At 47.3% G+C, this 22,262-nt stretch overlaps 1 protein-coding gene across 7 annotated transcripts in view; it reads left to right on the forward strand.

Annotated features, from left to right (window-relative positions):
- The window catches only part of adcy7 (adenylate cyclase 7), a 52,699-nt gene that overhangs the window by 8,554 nt on the left and 21,883 nt on the right, over positions 1 to 22,262 (forward strand). For 6 of the 7 annotated variants that reach the window (XM_048263198.1, XM_048263205.1, XM_048263203.1 and 3 more), the window contains exon 2: positions 13,452 to 14,234. In XM_048263198.1, coding sequence (XP_048119155.1) covers positions 14,070 to 14,234 — 165 coding nt within the window. In that variant the 5' untranslated portion in view covers positions 13,452 to 14,069. Of the gene's footprint in view, positions 1 to 919; positions 937 to 13,451; positions 14,235 to 22,262 lie in introns of those variants that run through there. The other variant, XM_048263202.1, reaches the window with a different exon arrangement.

The following is a 22,262-nucleotide window of genomic DNA, read 5'->3' on the forward strand; positions in this document are numbered from 1 at the left end:
GTGGTACCCATTTACTGGTCATTTTGCTCTGGGTAAGATGATAAGGGCAAACCTTACTGTACAAACCAATGGATTTGTCTGTTTTTTTTTAGATTGTGGCTTGCAGTGACCAACAATATAATATGAAGCAATGTCCAGTCAAAAGGAGAATGAATTCTTTTTCCTCCTTCACAGAAAACTTCGCAGAAGCTCCTTTCGACAGTACCGCCCTAGCAGTGTTGCTAAGGAAATGAGTCACAGTTGTCAAGGAAATGGACTGGTTTGTGGTTAGCTTGAGTAGATCTGTCACAGTCCAAGGTTGACTTTGATGCAAAGATACACACACTGTGGTGGTAGTGTTTGTCTCGAGTGAAAAAGAACCATCATCTCATAAACATCTTTTTGACTTTTATATGAGTTTGAAATGAATGGCCTCGTTACACAACTCACAGGGCACACTTTCAGATTTAACAGTCTCTTAAAGAAGCTAACATCAAAAGCACAATGTATATCATGGACTTTCTTAAAAGCATATCCAAAGACTTACTCATGCCAAAGCTCATTTGATGTGACTTTTCCCTCTTCCCTCTGTTTGTAGAAAGAAAGAGTAAGGTGTGTATTAGCACACATTTTAACACACCCCACTCTGTATGTTTGTGTAATCTGTTCCCTTCTCGTAAGACGGTGTGCTGCTAGACTCCCGGAGCTCTGACTCGACTCCAGACATAGACAAGTTCAAGTCTAGACTTGCTCGGCTGAGTGATGCAAACGCTTGTGGAGGGAGACTTGTCCGAACCCCTCATTGTGGTGCATTTTAGTCAGAAAAGGTGTGTTTGCTGACGCTGGCTGATGTCATGTACGGGCCGAGAACGTGGTTCTCCCGATGTCGGGAGGCTGTCGTGCGAAGTTCCTCGGCGCACAGGATGCTGTAAATGCTGGGAGTTTGGGAGCCATGAGGTGAGTTGGAACACTTGTGCTGGTTGGCATCCCGGCTTCAGACTGGCTCAGACTGCACTATACCGACGCACAGGGACATGCTTGTGAGTGTGTGGCCCTCTGGTAATAGTGTATATGTGAGCGAGAGAGGGAGGGAAGGGATCAGCTCTCGCTCCATGGCATGCTTCTGTGGAATGAGTTGGCTCAGGGCAGGGTGTCAGGCGTATGCCTCATGAATTATGGCTTATCTGTCTAATCTCATAAACACAGCATAGAGCGGCAGGTGTCTGTGTGATGCGATGTGCCGCCATGTATCTCTGAGAGCAAGATGGAGGGAGAGAAAAGATGGCGAGGGATGAAGTGATAAGTAGCCTCCATGGGCAGACGATGATATTCCTCTCTGCTCTCTCTCACTTTCTCTCTCTCTCTCTGTCTGTCTCTCTCTGTCTCTCTCTCTCTCTCTTTCTCTGTCTGTCTGTCTGTCTCTCTCTCTCTCTCTCTTTCTCTGTCTGTCTGTCTGTCTGTCTCTCTCTCTCTCTCTCTCTCTCTCTCTCTCTCTCTGTGTCTGTGTCTCTCTCTCTCTTTCTGTCTCTGTCTCTCTCTCTCTCTCTCTCTCTCTCTCTCTCTCTCTCTCTCTCTCCTCACCTGCACAGTTGCGTGTATGGGAGAGTGTCCCTCAGTGAAGCCCCAAACACAGAGAGGCTCTTTGTGATGGAGAACAGTGATGGATGGAGAACAGTGATGGATGGAGAGCGCAGCTCCATTTTGGCTAATGATCAACTGCCGCCCAGCATCGGAGCTCAGAACTGGGACCCGCTGTTTGTTTACAGCAGGGGATGTGTCTGTGAACAGTGTCATTTATCTTGTTGGTAACTAAATAGTGCTTCCTCTTTTTATCCCAAAGAAACAAAATCGGTTTCAGTTTGACATGGCTTTTAAGAAATGTCTCATGTTGATACTGCATGTCGTAGTTATTTGCACCTGTGTTGAGCAGGGAAGTGGTGCCTTGGAGAGTCCTGTGGTCTGGGGGCCAACTTGAAAGGGAGATCCGTAATGGATTTCCCTCCGCACTATCCTTTAGCCATTCTTCCTGACCTCTCCCTCTTTTTCACTCTTTCACTGGTTCATTCTCTTTTTCTTTTTCTCCTCTTTTTGTTCTTTCCTTTCTTCGTGTTTCTGTAACGGAGATTACTCACAGACTGTGACAGTCATGGAAATAGATTGACATCAGATTCAATAGCAGTAAGACAGTCTGACCCACACTCATTGGTCTGAGCGTTAAGCTTTTTTTTTTTTTAAAAGACCCTGTTGCATAATGCCTTTTGTAGAGAATACAGTAGGTCTCTCTCTCACTCTCTCTTTGTCTGTCTATACTTTTGGTCTTTCTCATAGGGTACTCTTACTCCCTCTGAAATCTTATGTTTCTTTCCAGTAGAAACATACACAATAAATAACAATAAGGTGCAAATCAGTGTTATAATGGGATGTGTTTGTTAAGGGATATGGTCATATCTCCCACTGATTGGCATGTCTAACCAGCATGTCTCAGATTGGCAGCTAACCCCTTCCCTTTACCCCAGGGGGCAGCCAGGACAAGGGGGCTGTTCTGACTACCGACTCCTTTACCGTGACACAAAGACGCTCAGGAAGGGTACCGCCTGCTCCTTCCAGACATTCCTGGCCATGCGGTGGCGAGACTTGAGCCAGTTTGGTTGCATTCCACGGTGCGCTGCAGCGGACGCTGGAGAGCGGTGTAACCTTAGCCCCGCGCAGTTTCGGGGGCAAAGCCCAGACAAGGGGCGCTTTCAGAGAGCAGGGCAGGAGAGCAGGCGAGCGGAAAGGCAGAGAGACCAAGTGAAGCTCCACTCTGCTCTCCGCAGCTTTTTCGAGAGAGAGAGCTCACAAAACAACAAGGACCAGCTAATTAGACTCCGAAAGGAGGAAGAGATCAATACCTGTAATGCCGCTGGGTGATGAGATTGAGATTGAAAGAGCCGGTCATTAGCAGAGAGAAGACTCATGCAGATCCAATGTGGAAATAATGGGTGTCACACCTTAAAATTGACCATCTTGATAATAACCCTTAATGGCACAGGGTGCACCATTGTCTGGCTGGGTGCTGTTATGCCATCAGGGCTTCCAGCCTCCCACTCTGCTAACTCCCTGTGGAGACATTTTGTGTAATGTGATCCACCCCCCAACCCCCCAGACCCCCCGTGCATAGGGCGGTGCATGCGTCATCCTCTGTCTGGAGCGCTCTGTAATAAGCCACAACTATAATTGGGGGGGATGTGGAGGGCAGGGGGTGGCTAAACATTCTGCTCGGCACAAATCATTTGGTCTCGACCTTGCGTGGGTGTAATTTCTGCTGCAATGGGCTGCCAGTAAAGAGGCTAAGGCTGTTGTCATTTATTATATTTTTCAGCAGACTACACCTCATCAAAGTCATTGTCGGATTGTTACAGTGTGTAGACGTAGTAGGGCATCTCCTAGCAATGATGGCGACTCCTCACACACTGTCAGTAGCTGTCAGTAGCCGTCATTAGCTGCAACTCTTGGTGTGCAGGTGGGAGGAGGCCCTGGTAAGGCACCATGCGTTAGCTAAGGTCATGTCATGGGTGCCGGTGGTTGGGGGTGGATGAAAGTGTGGTCTGTGGCCCCTGGGTGCCCGGGCAGCAGACCAAGCACAAGCAGCTGACGGTCCTGATGGTTTACTCTGATGATCTACTCTCTCTCTCCTCTGGTATGGTCTCGTCCCGGTCGTTTGTCTGAGGGACAATGCCACCCCTGGGCAGGGCTGACAGGACCAGAGCTTCACATGCACAAGCACACGAGAGCTGGTGACTGACAGACAGCCGTGTGTGTGTGTGTGTGTGTGTGTACATGCATGCGCATACTTTTTTGTGTGTCTGTGTCTGGGGATTTGTCTAGGGATTTGTCTTGTTTAGTTTGAGGCATATGTCTTGTTCTTTCCAGAGCATGCTGGGTATTGGAACATGTGTATTTGTGTATCTCTTTCTTTGTCCCTTTCTCTTTTGTTCCACCTTCCTTTGCCTATCTCTCTCTGTCTGTCTCTGTCTGTTACTCTTTCTATCTCTCTCTCTCTCTCTCTCTCTCTTTCTCTCACTTCAGCTGCAGGCACTCAAGGACACCCTTTGCGTCAGCGGTAGATTGCTTTAGCATACTGTACATTGCAGCACGCATGGCCTTTTCCTTTATGTAATGCACCATAAAATGTACACATACTGGAGTTATTATAGTCTCCTGTTTCCCATCTTCCCTCCTGTAGACCCATGTATCCCCATGTGGCTTTACTTAAAGGGACTCAGTGGGCTGGTGGGCCAGTGATTAGTGAAACTTTATGTGTATGATTGACTACAACTATTCTGTCAAAGCCCATTCAGGTCTTTGCTGAGGACATCCAGGCTAGTTCAGTGTTTCCCTCCCAAAGTGTGATTGAGTGGGCTGGAGCCTTCTGTCTGGATTACTGAAGGTTAAGATGAGATGCCACTCTCCAGCTCCCCACCACTGTAGGAAACCAACAGCATCTTAACCCTTAAAGGAGTACCGTCACACCGGTGTGACGGGAATGTTGAGAAATGAACATTCTAAAGAATATCTGGGTTCATTGAATTCAACATAGAATTTTAGAACCTTCAATTGTTGCGGAACTTAGAACGTTCAAAAACCTACACCTTTAAGGGTTAAAATATCACACTGGAGTTTCCAACTTGAGGCCGCCGGTGTGGCATTGGTGCCGCTGGCCTCTTTTGGGTTTGTTGTGGGTTTTAGTTGAGTCCTCCTGCTGTCTAAATCCAGCCAGCTTGCGCAGGCTGCTGTTGCGCCTGGAGACCTAACCTGATAATGCAGCCGAACGAGGACAGATGTTGCTGATTGGCTGCGCATTTGACCCATCTGGAGGCCGAATTACGGGGAATTATGGGATTGTTTTTCCACCGCAGGAGTAATCCTCTGGTCGCCCCTGTTTTGAAGCTGGGGCCAATCAGAACTTTTTGGAGTCGAGACCCGTCTAGCGAGGAAATGTGGACCAAAAGACGACATTACAGGGGATCAAATGACTTTAAAGGGATTGCTCCCTGTGTATGCTTTCAAAGAAATGAGGTGAAGGTTTCATCTGCCATGTGGTTGCACTGGTTAGCTGGCACCGTCTTCGGTCTGAGTTACTATTGATCCCACTCAAGAGAAGCTCTGTGTGCACTACTGCAGGCTGTCCTGGGGCCGAGCACTAGCCCTAGATTTGAACTGTTGAATAATCCCCTGGTCTAGATATGAGATAAAGGATTACGTTTTTAATTTGTGTGGGTCATTTTTGATAAGGCCACATTTAATACGACAGGCCCGCCCGCCTCACCCTTATTTACAAAGCTGCCAGGACGACAGCTCTGTAGATTTGCTGTTTGCCCTTTCAGGCTTCCTGGATTTGTCGTATATTGACTTGGGACTTTTTTCTCCAGCAGTGAGCTTTGTCTTCCTTACATACTCACTGTGTTAAAGGTGATAAGGGGATAAGGCAGGGCTGCTCGGCAGTGTTTCTGAATATTTTTGTTCTCTGGCATGTTCCCATTAATATTGGTCAAACAAAAACAGCTTGAGAACTTTAATCATCAGTAGGCAAATGGCCATGATCTGATCACCCAATCAGAACACAATGGAGCTGTTTATGTGGTTTCCTATCAACATTGCTCATAGAAAGTTGCCCCAGCTACACAGAGGCTACTTTACCACCACCAGGTTAGCAGGTTTCACTTGACCTAGTCAGTGGTCACACAGCCATGAGGACAACCAAAGAGGCTGATGAATAAGAGGAGACTTCTAGTAATTTTAGCAACCAGTGTTCACCTGCAGCTAAATCAAGATGGGTTTCTCCCTAACCTGTAAATCCTTAGAGTAAATAGCAGTTTGTTGCTTGTTGCTTGACTTGAATTTAATTGTATTTCTCAATGTAACTGAATTGACGTGTGTAAGCCTTGTATGTAATACCAGTACCAATCCTCCTCCCACACACACACACACACCACACACACACACACACACACACACACACACACACCACACACACACACACACAGATTGAGGGATAAAGAGAGAAGAGTATCTACTGGTTGCAGATCCACCTCCTCCTCTATAGCGGGTAGTTTCTGCAGTGGAGCGGGCCATCACCCACAGCGGCCCATTGTCTGGATTTCCTAAAGACAATACAGCACTGGCTTTATTAGGCCCATCACTGAATATGTTTCCTCCAGGAGAGTCTGTAGTGTTCTGTGGGGAGACTGCCGCCCATGGTTTTTCATCTTTATCCAGGAGCCTCTCCCACAGGAAGACCTCTGTTGGCTGGGCAGGGGTTGGGTTGAACCACCGCTGTCGTGGCACATCATGGAAATGTTCACCTCATTGAAATTCTATCCCGCTGCATCCTGTCTGAAAAACATGGGCCTTTCCTGGACCCCTAATTATGTATTTTTGTATTTTGAAAGTTTTGTGTTCTCTAAAGCTGGATCGAAAGTGGTTGGGTTTTCACTTGGCGATCGCTTGCATTTAATTCAAATCGTGTGAGGGAACTCAACAAATCCATTTTAAGTTTTTGCAATTTTCAGTCCAAGGTTGTCATGGTTCACAGGCTCATGACTTGGATCGCACTTTCTGACTCGCCCTTTCTGACTCGGCAGTTGCTCTGTGTGGTCTCTGCAGAGCTGCATTTGCTTCGGCCAAGGAGCGCTTATTGGTTATGAAACCTCCGAATGGGGATGTGTGGTCTGTTGCACTTAAGGGAAACTCGCTCGCATAGCTCCTTGGTTTCACATCTTATTGCTTTTTCTTGCTTTTGTTCTTTTTTGTTTGATCTTATTTTGCATGTTTGGTGTGAGACGTTGAGGGGAAATATTGTTTTGTTCCATGGTAGTATGCTGAGGTTTTAGTGCCGTGTAACTGCATTTAGCGTGTGTGGTTTTCATGCGAATTGTGTGTTGCACGACCCCCTGATTATATGTTGGTTGCAAAGAGCTTCAAAGACTTCAGACAATCTCTTTACATACAAATGACTTCTTGAGAAGTTTCATATCTAAGATGGTGAAGAAACCCATTGTAGAGGTTTTAGCCTGCATATCATAATGCTTGCAGGCCTAAGTGTGTTGTGGAAGTGGTAGAGCAAAGGCTTGCTCGTGCGCGCTCGAATGTGAAACACGGTCGCCCATTTTTGTGGAAGTGAATCTGAGCGAGTCAAGAGCAGGCCAGCGGGCCGGGTGACTTCTGACGGAGCGCGCGCGCGCGCGCCAGTCTCACCCCGGCTTCCTGTGTTGATCATAAACAAGAGGACGGATGAGCTGAAAACAGCCGCAGATAGCATCCTGCTAATCTCATTAGCTTTCAACAGCTTCTCCGTGCGCTGCGCCTTTCCTCTCCTCTCCTCGCCTCCCCCAACACCACCAACCACCATTTTTCTCCTCTCTGGAACAGGGTTAATTTAATACCAGCTGAGTCGACTCTGCCCAGAGAAGGAGGGTCGGAAAATGGAGAGGGGCAGAGGGAGGGAGGGAGCGACAGAGGGTTTGTGGGTGGTTGAGTAGAAGGGGTTGATGTAGGAGCTAATTCAATTAGCTTGTGCATTGCTGTACATATCTCTGGCAGCTACGTGGCGAGAAGCCAGACCTCTTTGCTTGTCCAAAGGGTCTCTTGTGCTGTCTAGGGTTGCAGTTCGCCAAGGGCGTTGTCCTTCCAAACGGTGATCACATTACCAGGACGGGACGACTTCAAAGACATCCCAATTAATTTAATATGCTATGCATCGTTGTGGTGCTTGGCACAGTAGTGACGATAAGGGAATGTGAATGAGAGACTGAGCTGAAAGAAAGCACGGCACTTAAGTCCAATTGGCCCAGATGAAAGACTGAAGAGGCTAACTTAACAAACACGGCCTTATTGTTACTCTTCTTTAATGTGTTTAGTCCGATTACCCCGAGACCCGAGGCCTTGTTTATGTGAAAAAACACACCTGGATCGCAAATTCGAACGTATCAGAGCTTGACCAGGCAGTGCGGGATCACATGGACTCCCATGAAATGGAGATTTTATGGCTCACTGAGAGGGTCAGCACACTGTCGGAACCTTGAAGCCTCCTACTGAAGAGTCCAGTCTCCTTGGTGCCCTCGGGGGCAGGTGATGATTAGTTTTCCATCCAAGTCCATTCCAAGTCATTGACCATTAATCCTGTAAAATAATCATGATCTCAACATTGACCTAAATAGTCTCGATTATGATCTTTGCCATAATCAAAGAGCCCTACCATCCTCCAGACAAAACGGTGTGAGAGCAGGGCTTTAGGAAAGACCTGTCCTCTGTATGCAGCAGCTTTCGTCCTTCTGTCCTGTTCCATTCAGCTACCGTTACGTATTCACCGCATCCACCTCCAGCATATGTGTGGTGCTTAGCAGCCTTGTGTGAAGGGTGGTGTTCCCCTCAGATGGTGGGCACTAGTTCATGGGAAGCGAACATCATATATTATTCAGGTTCTCACTGGTGTGTTTGCATTTCCTTCACCGAAAGAGATTGCAGCTACATTTGCACTGCGGTTGGGTTGTACACAGGTGGCTATGCTGGTAATCAGAACTTATTTGTCATGTTAGTATGTAAGGTTTGAAGTGGCCTTTAGAGATAAGTCATGGTCAGTGCTGCTATTGTTTGGCACCTTAATTTAGTTGCTGAGCTCATGTTGTCGAAGTAAAATAGTTGACCTTTGTATCCATAAGGTGTGTACACTTTAGGAAATACACTCTGCAGTTCATATTTAACAACTAAACCCTCAAAATCTCAGTAAATTAAATAAGATAAGAACACAGTTAACATGCTATTTTAAGAAAGGCTGGCACGTCCTATATGTTTGGTGGTGCAAGTGCAGATTTGGAAAGTTTGAATGTTATTAACTTTAGCTAATGTTTGTCAGGTAAATTGTCAGTGGAAAGTTACTGCTCAACCAGAATGTTCTGATATTGAAACTCATGCTGACTCTGCATAGGCCTGAGGCTACTTCACATCCTTTTTTTTTATCACTGCACTTACATGTTGCACCATTCTGGAATGGCTTGTACGAGTGGTTGTTCTGCACGATTTGTTGTCCTATCTTTTCTGTGAAGCACTGCTGCTGAGATGTAACACGTTGATCGGTGTGTCACCGGGCAGACAGACTGTGCTCCAGTCGACGTTGCCGTGGTGTGGTGACTGAGAGAGGTCATTGTCCTGTTAATCTAGCCATCCAGGAAGAGCCGTCCTGTGCATCTCCACCTTGCGCTGTAGACCTCTGTCGCCGCATTGTGCCACACTATTTCAGGAATTGTCGATGGCAGTTTTGCGAGGCCGCTGTGAGTCTGCCCTCGATTGCTTGGCTTTCAAGGCGAAAGGCCACTCAGACAATGGCCAGTCGCTCACAGCTATTCATCGCGACCGCTGAGTATTCAGCCGGGAGCCTCTCGGTCCGCTGTTGCTGCACTGTGCCTGCGATTGAGACAGGCTTCCACTCTGGCTCGGGTCTTTTGCCATGGCAACTTTAGAATTGTGTTCTAAAGAGTTGTCAGGCTGGTATCTCAACATCAGACCCAAGTCTCACAAAAAAAAAAAAAAAATGTGTCCTCAAACAAAGAGTCAAAGGGGCCAGTTCAAGGGAAAAGACGAATGTAGGTGCCCAATATTGTTTTTTGGTTCCCAATATTGTTTTTTGGTCCCCAATATTGTTTTTTGGTCCCCCAATTGTTTTTTGTTGTCTGCTGTTTAGTGCTCTGTTTCTGTTTAATGAGACCCAAATATTGGTATTCACCTGAAATATGTTGTGTTGCGTGTTGTGTTGTGTTGTTTTTTATTCACTCAGCTGATTTGTAGTAGGACAACAATAGAGTTTGTCTTCTAAGAAATCTATGTTAAGAATCAGTCATGAGATTCTAGAACAATTAAGTTTGCTGAAATAAAACCAGCCATTGCAGATTTAGTGTCAAATTTACGACAGGGTGACTTGTGGAACAGCAGTGTCTTTCTTAAGAGTTTGCTTGTGCAACGACGGAATAAACAAACATCCCGTGCCTCAGCAAATCAGAGTCCTTCTCTACTCCGTCTCTCCCTGCTGCGTGGTCAGTCTGCTGGCTCTGATATGCCCTGTAATGAGATCTCCAGCAAGTGATTTCACATCAATACCACGCTCTCATCAGCGTCAGCTTAAGCAACGTTGAGAAACCACAGATATTGTTTGCCAAGGGAGGAGAGGGAGGGTGGAGAGGGAGAGAAAAGGAGGGGGTGAGAGGATGGTGATGGAGGAAGGTTGGATGGCAGACCTTTGGACACCTGTGTTAATCTAAGCAGGTGCCCTCGCCAATTCAGCAAAAATCTACTAGTCCCCCCCCCGGCTGTTTACTTTCTCCTTCTGCATGAGCGGTCATCAAGTCCCATGATGAAGGGCTGATGAGGTCATAGTAGCGTAGCCGAGCCACTGACTGTTTCCCTCACTACCACAGTCAGCCAGGTGGCCGGCGGTTAAGTTGTATTAAGTTGTATTTAAAACAGGACAAGGTGTGTGTGTGTGTGTGTGTGTGTGTATGTGTGTGTGTATCGTTTTTAATTGAAGCCATTTGGGTTAGATACACATGAAAAACACGCCCAGTGGAGTCCAGTGCCCCAACCCCCACCCAGGGCTGCTGAGCTAGGTGCTGAGGAGGAGGAGGAGGAGGAGGTGGAGGAGGAGGAGGTGGAGGAGGAGGAGGAGGAGGAAGGGAGAACAGGAGGAGGTGGAGGCAGCCGCACACTGGAGGTTGGCCCCTGTCTGCTCCTGTCTGCTGCTACTGCTTTAATCAGCCACATACTGTACATCCACCCCAACCCCAACCTCCACCCACTCCTCCTCCCATACCCCCATACCCACAATCCACAGAGCAGTTTGGCAGCAGATGGGATGGCGAGTGGAAATGTGGCACTTGTGTGTGTGTGTGTGTGTGTCTGTGTGTCTGTGTGATGTGGCAATTGTGTTTGTGTTTCTGTTGAGGTTGTTTTGTGTGTGTGTGTGTGTGTGTGTGTGTGCGCGCGTATCTGCATGTTTAGTGGGTGTATGTGTGTGTGTGTGTGTGTGTGTGTGTTTTTTTTTTTTTTTTTTTTTTGTGGAATGAGTACCAGTTGGTGGAGGAATTGTGTGTGTGTGTGTGTATTTCTGTGTTTTAGGGTTTGGGTGTGCAGTGTATACATGTGTTGATATTGTTGTGGATTATGCATGTTTATTTTGCAAGTGTATTTTGGTGTGTTTGTCTTTGTGTGTGTGTGTGTGTGTGTGTGTGTGTGTGTGTTTCTGTGTTATAGAGTTTGGGTGTGTAGTGTACATGTGTTGATATTGTTGTGGATTACGCATGTTTATTTTGCTAGTGTATTTTAGTGTGTTTGTCTTTGTGTTAAAAAGATGCAATGGCAAAATATAACTAATGTCAAAGACCTCCATCACCATGTCCACCCCCACCTCCACCCCCGTGCTGTCCTATTCATGCCACTCAACAGGTGTCCAGCCCCGGCTGTCTCATCGCACACGAGCAGCTCATGCTGTGTTCTCCGTTCTCCGACGCTTCTCTCTCCTGTCGGCCCCCTCTGTTTTTTTTGTTTTTGTGTTTTTGTTTTTTTTATGGCCCTTTGCATCTGCTACAGTTGCCACGCAGAAAAGAACAAACAATGTACAATGGCCCTCCGGCTTCCCGCTGGTCTCGTGGGCCCCACGATAATTAGCAGCAGCCTGATAAAGGGTTTCTATTTACAGTTCTTGCGTAGAGGGGAAGGGTGGGCGGTGGGGTGGGGTGGGGTGGTGCTGGGGGGCAAATGAACACTTGCCCTCCACCCTTTGAAGCTGTGGTCGGGTGTACACCTCTAAACTGGAAACTGCACTAGGGCATACTGCTGGCGAGAACACACACATCTCCATTGTGGGCTGTATTGTGTGTGATGAGGTCGCAGGGAACACAGTCCGGCTCAATCCAGGGGCCTCATTAACCAGGGGAGGAGATAAGAGAGAGCTCCCGACAGGGAGGATGAGGGGAAGCAACTCACTTACGCACACATACACACACGCACACACACACACACAGTAGATACACAAACATCCCCACCTCCTCTGATCTCTCCCATCTCTGTGTCTGGTAAATAGAGCAGGGCATCTCTGATTCACTGGGCAAACTTCCTGTGTTTGCCGCCAGTTGGCCAGCACCTGCTTGTAGAAGACGGCCTCGTTCGCTGGTGATGGCGCTCACAGGGCATTTTAATGACCGCTCGATTCAAGAAAAAGACCGACTGAGAGAGAAAGGCCGGGCACACAATTAAGGAGCTTATTAGAAGGCGTCCTTGGAGAATAGGAGGTGACTGAACGAGCCTCCCATTTCTTTATGCGCATTTGCTGCATGTTGGGCACTAGTCAGCTGGACGAGCTGTGGGGAACAGGGCTTCGTAAATAGCGCTGTCTGTCCTCAGAGGGCAGATGGCAGAAGGAATTCCCCCAGCTCATATCCTGTCTGAACTCATTAGGAGGAACAGAGGACGAGGCACCGCATCATCCTGTAATGGCCAATGGAACATCGCTGATGTTTCTCATTGCTGGTTTTGTGTGTGTGTGTGTGTGTGTTTTGTGCTCCAGCAGCACGTCATCACAATGACATATTCCTTCGTCCGCCTGGGTTCTCTAGAGTTGCCAGTTTTGTGCTAAGACCATCATCGCCGGGACGACTACAGTTGCGGCAGAGTGAAATGTGTTTTTTTATTTTTATTCATTTTTTTTTTTTTAAGATAAGGGTCCTGACTCAATGACTCAAAGTTGCAGCGTGACGCACTGGTCACAGCAGTTCTCCCAGTTGCATGACGTCTGGCTGCTGGGCCTTGTGAATCTCCCACAATCCTCTTCCAGCCCACACCACCCCCGCCGCCGGCCGCGCCCCGCCACCACCATGCTGATGATTAGAGGACGGAGGTTGCCCATGGTGGCCTTCACTCTCAGCCATGGTGGCCCGGGCCCAAACAGGCCGCAGCACACGGAGGGTGAAAAAAACGGCATTTCAGTGATCGTGGGAAATACGGCCGGGACAGGCCATTGTAAATTATACGAGCGGTTTTTCAAAGTTGCAAAACATTGAAATTCAATAAGTGGTGATGGCTTGTGCACACAGTGGTGTGTGTGCCCAGACCAAACAGAAATTAATTGATCTAGATTATAGAAGAGTGTGAGTGAAAAGAATTAGTGGTGCTGACATTAGCTGGGACCCTGTTTGTGTGTGTGTGTGTGTGTGTATCGGTGTCAGTGAAGGGGTCTGCAAGGGGATAGTTTTACGACCGGTCAACAAAAGCAAGCACACAAAGCAAGAGCAAAAAAAGTTCCACCCCTTTCCCTTACCCCAACCGACCCCTCCTCCCCACCTGATGACCGATCCATTCTCCCTCGCCATGGCGCGATGGTGTGACCGTCTGTACCCAGTTCCCGTAAACATGCTGACCCCTCCTCATTTCTCACCTTCCTCCCTCAGGTTTGACCTTTGACTGTGACGGCGTCCAGCGGAGCTGAGAGAAGAGCCTCGTCACCGGGCCAGGGGGAAAGATTCAGAGGACTGCTGGGAAATCCTCAACGCTGGTGGAAACCTTGACAACCAAACTGCCCTATCTGTCTTTCTCTCCCCCTGTTCTCCTTCCCCCTCCCCCTTTCTCTCTCTCTCTCTCTCTCTCTCTCTCTCTCTCTCTCTCTCTCTCTCTCTCTCTCTTTCCCTATTCCCCACTCCACTTTTTCTCTCCACAAAACCTCGGGGAGGGAACTCATTTGCTGGCAGTAGAGGACTGTTACTGCCTGCCAAGTAAAGGGAAAGGGAGAGAGAGAAGAACAAAAGAGAGAGAGAAAAGAAAGAGAGAGAGAGGATTAAAGAGGCAGCCAGATGAAGAGTGACAACAGAAATTAAGGAGATGCTCCACAAACAGACTAAACTGAAGTTGAGCTAGAAAGCACTGGAATGATTGGGAAGTCCTAACAACCATCGCCATGGTGACGATGGAATAACCCTTATATATTTCTTTTTCACTGGAGGACTTTTTTGTGGGATTTTTTTGGTTGTTTGTCTTTTTTTTGTTCACTGCGGTGCGCATGAGCTCTCACCATGCATGCCAAAGGGAAGTACCTGCTGAACGACAAGGAGCTCAAACAGGAAGCGCTGTACAGGAAGTTCTCCTGCATCAGCCAGTATCAGCCCCTGGTGCTGCTGCTAGGCCTCTCCATGCTGTCCTGCGCCGGCCTGCTCATCCTCTTCTTCTCCCTCAGCCTGGTGAGTAGCGTCCACACACACACACACACACACACTCCTCTTGCTCAGCCTGGTGAGTAGCGTCTACACACACACACACTCCTCTTCCTCTTCCTCAGCCTGGTGAGTAGCGTCTACACACACACACACTCCTCTTCCTCTTCCTCAGCCTGGTGAGTAGCGTCTACACACACACACACTCATCTTCCTCTCCTCTCTGCAGTCCTCCTTCATGTTGTCTATTTTGTTTTGCTTTTTATGTAAGGAAGGTACAGGTTCAGGTAGCTTTATTTGTACTCGTAGGGAAATTTGGTTTGCAGTACAATGTGTTATTATGTTATTACTGTTAAGACCACCAGGCTCGTTTGTGGTGATTTTAACATATGAGACCACACGTAGATAACCGTTAACAAATGTTTATTAAAGTAATAATGTAGGGCAAACGTAAACTACAGTCAGTGTCCATAAGATGGTGGAAAAATAAAGGTGTAATGTAAGTCAGGGTACAATGTAAAATGCATTCTCAAAATAAAAGCAACGCAGATTCTCCTGGAGAGAAGGGATCCCCGAACCCAGCCAGGTAGCCTCTTTATAGCTGGATCCCTGATCAGCTGACTAGCAGCTGACTAGCAACACCTGTGCACTGACTCCGCCCTGCAACACATAGAAAGAGAGACAGGCAAACAAACAGAGACCAACAGTATCATAACACCTCCCCCCATAAAGACAGAGGACCCTCAAAGAGATCCTCTGTATAACCACATAACCCCTCACCAGTACTCTGCCACTAGGAAATGCACTACCATGTGTAGGAAAGAACATAACAGAGGACAGACAAGTTACAGCTGTATCACTCCCACGGGGCATGAGACAATGTGTCCGCCAACACATTGTCAACCCCCCGAATATGCCTAATCTCCAGGTTGTAGGGCTGCAGGAACAATACCCACCGCATCAAGCGTTGACTAGGACTCTGCAAGGAATGTAAAAAAGTCAGGGGATTATGATCAGAATAGACCACAACTGGAAAAACACCCCCCCACATAAACATCAAAAAAATTGAAGAGCCCAAATCAAAGCTAAAAGCCTCTTTTTTTCTATGGTTGAATAATTGACCTGGTGTTTGTTTAAATTTGCTGAGAGAAATATGACACAGGTCGCTCCACCCCTTGGTCATCTGTCTGTAATAGAACTGCCCCAGCACCGACCTGGCTGGCATCCACTTGAATCTGAAAAAGGAGTATTCAGTCGCTGAGCCGCCAGGACCGGTGCGTGCTCAACAAAAGTTTGACATTATCAAATGCCTTCTGGCAGACCCAAGACCACTTGAACGTAGTCTTACCCTTCAACAAGTTAGTTAGCGGAGCCACAACTGTAGAAAAAGTTCGAGGACAGAAGTTTCTATAGTACCCCCACCATTCCTAGAAACCTCATCAGCTCCTTCTTGGAAGTAGGGGTGGAAAATAGTCAATGGCTTGCACTTTAGCCCGGACTAGTTGTACTTGTCCCTGTCCCACCACCTTCCCCAGATAACTAACCGTGGCCCTTGCAAACTCACACTTGGCCAAGTTTATGGTTAAATGGGCGCCAGCCAACCTTTGGAATAAGGCACGGATGTGTACTACGTGGGTCTTCCCACATATCGCTATAACAAACCACATCGTCCAAATAAACCGCTTTTAACCCTTCCAAACCGGGGCAACAACTTTATTCATCAACCGCTGGAAGGTTTGCATGATTTCGAAGACCAAACTCATAACATTATATGAGTATAGCCCAAAAGGAGTAATACATGAAGAGACTTCCTGAGCACGCGACATAGGAACCTGATAATACCCCTTCAGTAGATCGAATTTACTCACAAACCTCGCCGCCCCAACCCGGTCGTATCCGGTCGCCGGTGTGGGCGTATCTGAGAATAACAAAGGGAAATCAGTAATCAACTGCTTCACCTGTGCAAATCTCTCCTCTGACAAGTGGCCAAGAGAAGACTCCAACTCTGCCAACTTCTCAGAGTTCCTAAGCCGGGTTGAAAACACACCGTCATCAGGGCGCATTCACATCCTCCTGTGTATATGCTGCCACCATACCAGAAGTGATTGAATGAACTTTCCCACTGACTGCCGATACTCCTACTGGCCTCACCCCAGTATCTACTCCCTCCCCCACCACAGAAGACCGACAAAAATAAGGCTTCAACAAATTGATGTGACAGAGTTGAGTAGATCGTTTCCGATCTGGGGTGGAAACCAGATAATTCAACTCCGACACCTGCTTCACCACAGAGTAAGGGCCAGAGAACTTTGCGAGGAACGGAGAACCTGGGATAGGCAACAAAGCGAGCACCTTATCCCTGGACTAAAGTGTCTTTGCACGTTTTCTAATCAAACCAGGTCTTCATTTTCCTCTGGGCTTTAGCAAGGTTCTCACCGCCATTCTTCCCCCCGCTTAAAACAACTTCGGCGGAACCCACTAATGTAGTCGATAAGATTTGACGGTGGCTCCATTATTTTCCAAGTTGCTTTGCAGCACTGCTAAGGGTCCACGCACCTGGTGGCCAAATACCAGGTCATTGGGACTAAACCCTGTGCTGGCTTGCGTGACCTCACGAGCTGCTAAAAGGAGCCATGGAAGACCCTCCTCCCAATCCCTGTTTAACTCTGTACAATAGGCCCATAACAGTGCTTTCAAGGTCTGGTGCCAGCGCTAAGGCCCCTGACTTTGAGCGTGATAAGCACTGCTCCATTGATGTGCAACACCTAACTGCTTTAAAACCTCTCCAAAAAGGCGTGAGGTAAAATTAGAACCCCTGTCTGTCTGTATAGTTTTTGGTATGCCAAAGATGGAAATAAATTGGGACAACGCCTTAACCACCGACTTAGTTGTAATAGACCTCAATGGATATGCCGCCCGGATACCGGGTACACTGACACATTACTGTCAAAAGATAGACAGAACCAGACTTTGAAGGACTCAATGGACCAACGCAGTCCACAATTAAATGCTCAAAGGGTCTCTCAACTGGTGGTATTGGATACAAGGGGGCAGGTTTTATAACCTGATTTGGTTTCCCTGTTAGCTGACATGTATGGCAGGTTTTCACAAAATGAGCAACATCTTTTTTTTTTAAAGCGGGCCAGTAGAAATAACGATGACCCGGTCATATGTCTTCCTGACTCCCAGATGGCCAGACAGTCCACCATGGGCCGTCTTCAAAACAAGGTCACGAAATTTGCTAGGCATCACAATCTGATAAACAGGGCTAGCTATGTCTTGGTCACTGAAGGGTAACCATTTACGCACCAACAGGTCATCTTGCAGAAAATACCCCGATAGACCGTGACTAACCTGTTCCCTAGACTGAACAGATGTAAACAAGTCAACTAGGCCTGAATCCTCTCGCTGTGCCACCACCAGTTCACTGCGCGACAAAGGAGCGGGCAAAGGTGGCAAACAAATCAACTTTTCTGACTTACTGCCCATCCTACTAGAAACCACCTCCGAAGAACGGCTCATAGCACGAGTCACTGCACAAGATGGGAAAACGTCAGGAAACTCAATGGCACAACTATCAGAACCAGATACAGATGGAACATTTCTGACAACAGGAGGTGGCGTCACATCACGCCAAACACGTCCACCCGTCAAATTATTCCCCAAGATTACATCTACGCCTTCCACAGGCAGCGATGGTCGAACAGCTATGGTCACTGGACCCTGCACCAACTCTGACTGCAAAACCACCCTATGCAAAGGAGCAGAAAAAACCTGAAGTCCAATGCCTTTAATCAAGACACTGCAACCGGTGCTAGACTGCGGAGAAAAAGGCAAAACAGACTCTAAAATAAATGATTCTGAAGCGCCTGTATCGCGAAGTATCCGAATGCCCACCTTTTTGTAGCTGTCAACCATAGAAACAAAGCCTTCAGGAATGAATGGAGCATAGTCACGCTCAACATCCAGGACTTTTTCAGGTACCCAGGACTCCAATGTGTCCCTAAGGTTACTCATTTGAGACGCCAACACAACTGGCCTAGCCTCCTCTGATTGAAGTGGGACAGACCCCTCTGCCTCACCTGACTGACACACACTGGCAAAAAACTACTGGCCTCCCAGAGTCATACTTCGTCTGACCTTTTCGGGGAACGCTAAACACCGGACACTCATTTTCCAATGCCCACGCCTAGACAATAATGACAATTGGAATTAAATTCAGTTTTAGACTTTGAATTGAACTCAGACTTGGACATGGCAGAGCCAGACCCAGCACCAGCAAAGAACTTTCCCTGACGTGGTTCCCTATAGCCAAACTCACCGCGGTAACTAGAGTCTCTGCTGAATGTCTTGTGGGTTAACACAAACTCATCCGCTAAGAGGCGGCCTCAGCCGAGTCTTTATCTTATGTTCATTAATGTAAAAATAGCGATCCGATCTGGAACAATGCTTTTAAATTGTTCCAACACCATCAAGTTGCATAAAGCATCAAAATCACTCACACCCTCTGCTGCCAGCCAACGATAAAAATGAGTGCCTAATTCTCTGGCTACCTCCACGTGAGCCTGCTTCTCCCCTTTCCGCCAACTCCTAAAACGCTGGCGGTAGGCCTCGGCCACCAACTCATACACTTTTAAGACGGCTTCCTTAACAGACTTATAAACTTTCCTCTGAGACCCCGATAGAGAAATATAAGCCTCCTGAGCTTTACCCACTAGTACACTTTGCAAGAGCAAGATTTTATCAGTGTCATCCCAACCTCTATCTTCTGCTATGCTCTCAAACAAAGAAAAAAAAACGTCTGGATCCTTCTCATTAAATCTAGGCAACAATTTAATCATATGAGCTAAATTCAAGCCTGCCGAACGTCCGTCATTACCAGACAGGGTACCATCAGTAATCTTACCTTCAGCCACCAGCAAGAACGCTCGACTTCATGAGCTAGTTTCTTCTCTTCTAACTGATGCATAAACCAAATTTTCTCCAGTTCTAACTGACGTGCCTGTTCCCTGTCCTTCAACCCATATTCCTCTTTTTGTAATTCCAATTTGCGCTGTACCTTAAATTTATCCAGTTCCAATTGACGATCTAAATCACGGTCTTTAGACTGTTGTTCCAACTCTAAACAAAAACAACCCAGCGATCAGGAGCTCCCCGCACCTAACTCCTCCGACCCCTAAATCAGCTATACCTGCGTCTTCTCCCTCCCCCCCGAGGACTGAGATTTTTAATCACAATACGGGCTTTTACTATCCGGCTCTAGGCCCCTCAAGATCTACGACAGACCACGGCTGTGTCCTCAGCCCAGGGTTTAGCACGCCAACCCCCCCAACATGGTCAGAAATCGCAGAACGGTCTAAAATCTATCGCAGGGTAGGCTACCTGCTCCATCAACACAAACAAAAAAAACCAACGCCTCCAAGATACAATGCTGAGATAGCACTTACCAATTTTCAGTTGTTTACAAGATAGCCTGGCGAATCCAAACTAGTTTCCTCTCTCCATGTATTTAATCGCAACAAAACTAATTACATAAAACACTCTTATCAAACAAGTAATATCCACGCCGAAGTCTCCCCGGTAATTTGATCTTCTAGGGTGCACTCAAGCCCAAACGAGTAGCCAATCCAATATGCAAATACACAATTCAACCTGGTTGCGTCTTTTGACACCACTTTAGTGGGACGCTCACCTGCCCAATACCTGCGCATTTACCTACCCAAAAAAAAGAAAAAGGTCCCAAAGCTAAACCGGATAAGAGCCCCCAATATGTTAAGACCACCAGGCTCATTTGTGGTGATTTTTAACATATGAGACCACACGTAGATAACCGTTAACAAATGTTTATTAAAGTAATAATGTAGGCAAACGTAAAACTACAGTCAGTGTCCATAAGATGGTGGAAAAAATAAAGGTGTAATGTAAGTCAGGGTACAATGTAAAATGCATTCTCAAAATAAAAGCAACGAGATTCTCCTGGAGAGAAGGGGATCCCCGAACCCAGCCAGGTAGCCTCTTTATAGCTGGATCCCTGATCAGCTGACTAGCAGCTGACTAGCAACACCTGTGCACTGACTCCGCCCTGCAACACATAGAAAGAGAGACAGGCAAACAAACAGAGACCAACAGTATCATAACATTACTCAGACGCTACTAGTGTGATCACCAAATTAGTCTGAAGTTCCCAGATAAACCTTGGTTGGGGTCATAATGAAGGGCTATGGTTTTTGAAAGATGATGTGTTTTTGTATGAGGAATATCCATTACTTGCATTAGGCCTCTGAACTAAGTTCTCTTACTATGAAGGTTGAGCATCCTGTTCAGCCCCCCTTATATCAGTGCAGAGGTGCTAACGACCTTATCGAAGAAGTTCACTAGCAATAACTAGGCAGCTCGGTGGAGCAAGGGTGAGATCGAGGCACTCAGAGGTGACCAGGACACGCGCTGTGAGGCAGAAGGTGCGCACTGGATGTGAGAGCCGGGGGCGGTCTCACGGAAGGTGGGGGGGGGGGTGGCGCTGGTTAATGATGGTGGTAGTAGTGTTTGGTGGTGGTGCTGTGCAGAGGAGTCAGTGGAGACGGCAGTGTTGGTATTAATGCAGCCGTCTCTGAGATGGCATTGCGTGATGGCATTGCGTAAGGAATGTTGTTGTACCACCCAAGGGAAGTGGCCGAGCTGCCGGGCACAAGCAGCCAGGAGCGGCCTGTTGACGTTGGCAGAGGCTGTCATGCTTTCCGTTAGTCAGGTGGTCGCCTGGCCAAACGGCCTCATAACATGCCCATCAGACAGCCCCCTCCCTATCTGCCATCTTTCATGGAAAATGGGGCTTTACTTTCCTGCTATTGTGCCTGTGTCTGTCTGTCGCTGACACACGTCGGCATGCTAGACACACACACACGCGCACACACACACACACACACACACACGCACACACACATTTCTGTACCCCATACATCCATCTACATCCTCCCACTGAACTCTGAATATGCAGTGACAAACGAACACACACACAGAATTGCATGTCTATTAGTGAGATGTTTCCCCTCTCAGCCAGTGCAGTTGCTAGGGATAATGTATCATCCTGAGAGAATGAGGATTGCACTGGGCTATTGTTGAAGACGGAAGCCTGCCAGTTCAATATAATGAAATCTCTGCAAACTTTCCACTCTCTCTTTCGCTCTTGACATCAGACACACACACACACACACACACAGCTGTGGGAGGATTGCAGTCGACCAGGGTAAACACATGCAGACATCCATGTGTTAGCGCACCACTTGAGCAGAGAGTAGAGCAGAGTTTGCTCAGGGTACAGGTTGAGAGGATCATGCAGGTTTTGTGGATGCATGAAAAAGACAAGAAAAAAACCCATTATGATTGGAGAGGAGTTTTGCTTTTGGCAGTGGGTTTTGCATAAAATCTCCCGTATTCATCTCTGGCTGATTTGCAAATGTTAGGCTCATGCTGTGCAAGAAAGGCAAAAAAGAATGTCTTTCAAACGAGCTGTTTTATCTTCTTCGTCGTGGCTGTTGTCGTGTTTGCTCTAGCATGTGAAAAAGGTTGCATGCAAATTCGGAGCAGTTTTATACGGGGTATGAGGTCCACCACGAGCATGCCTTTGCCTCGGCGTGTTTACTGTAGTGTGGGAAGAGCCCTGGCGTTGGGCGCACCACTTGATGGGGACGCCACACTAAGCAGCTGGAGAAGCTCGGAATCTTGCCCTTTCCGCTGCCATGGAAACCACCTTGCACAGCATATAATGCTGAATGCCTTTCCCCAGAAAGAGCAACGTTTCCTTCTCACACTGATACATTGGAGTTTACTCCTCTCCTCTCCTTTTCTCTCCTCCCCTCACTTCTCCTCTCCTCTCCTCTTCTCCTGAGAATGTTGTAGGCAGGAAGTCATAAAGATATTGATTATTTTCCATCTTGGTTTATAAATGTAACATTCATCACTGGCCATGTGTATGTTTATGTATTGAATGTCTTCCTTGACAGGTAAGCACTGAAATGTATACAGGACATGCTGTCCCTGGCTGCCTTTATGAAGCTCAAA

The sequence above is a fragment of the Alosa alosa genome, chromosome 14 (assembly GCF_017589495.1).
Source record: "Alosa alosa isolate M-15738 ecotype Scorff River chromosome 14, AALO_Geno_1.1, whole genome shotgun sequence".
NCBI lineage: Eukaryota > Metazoa > Chordata > Actinopteri > Clupeiformes > Clupeidae > Alosa > Alosa alosa.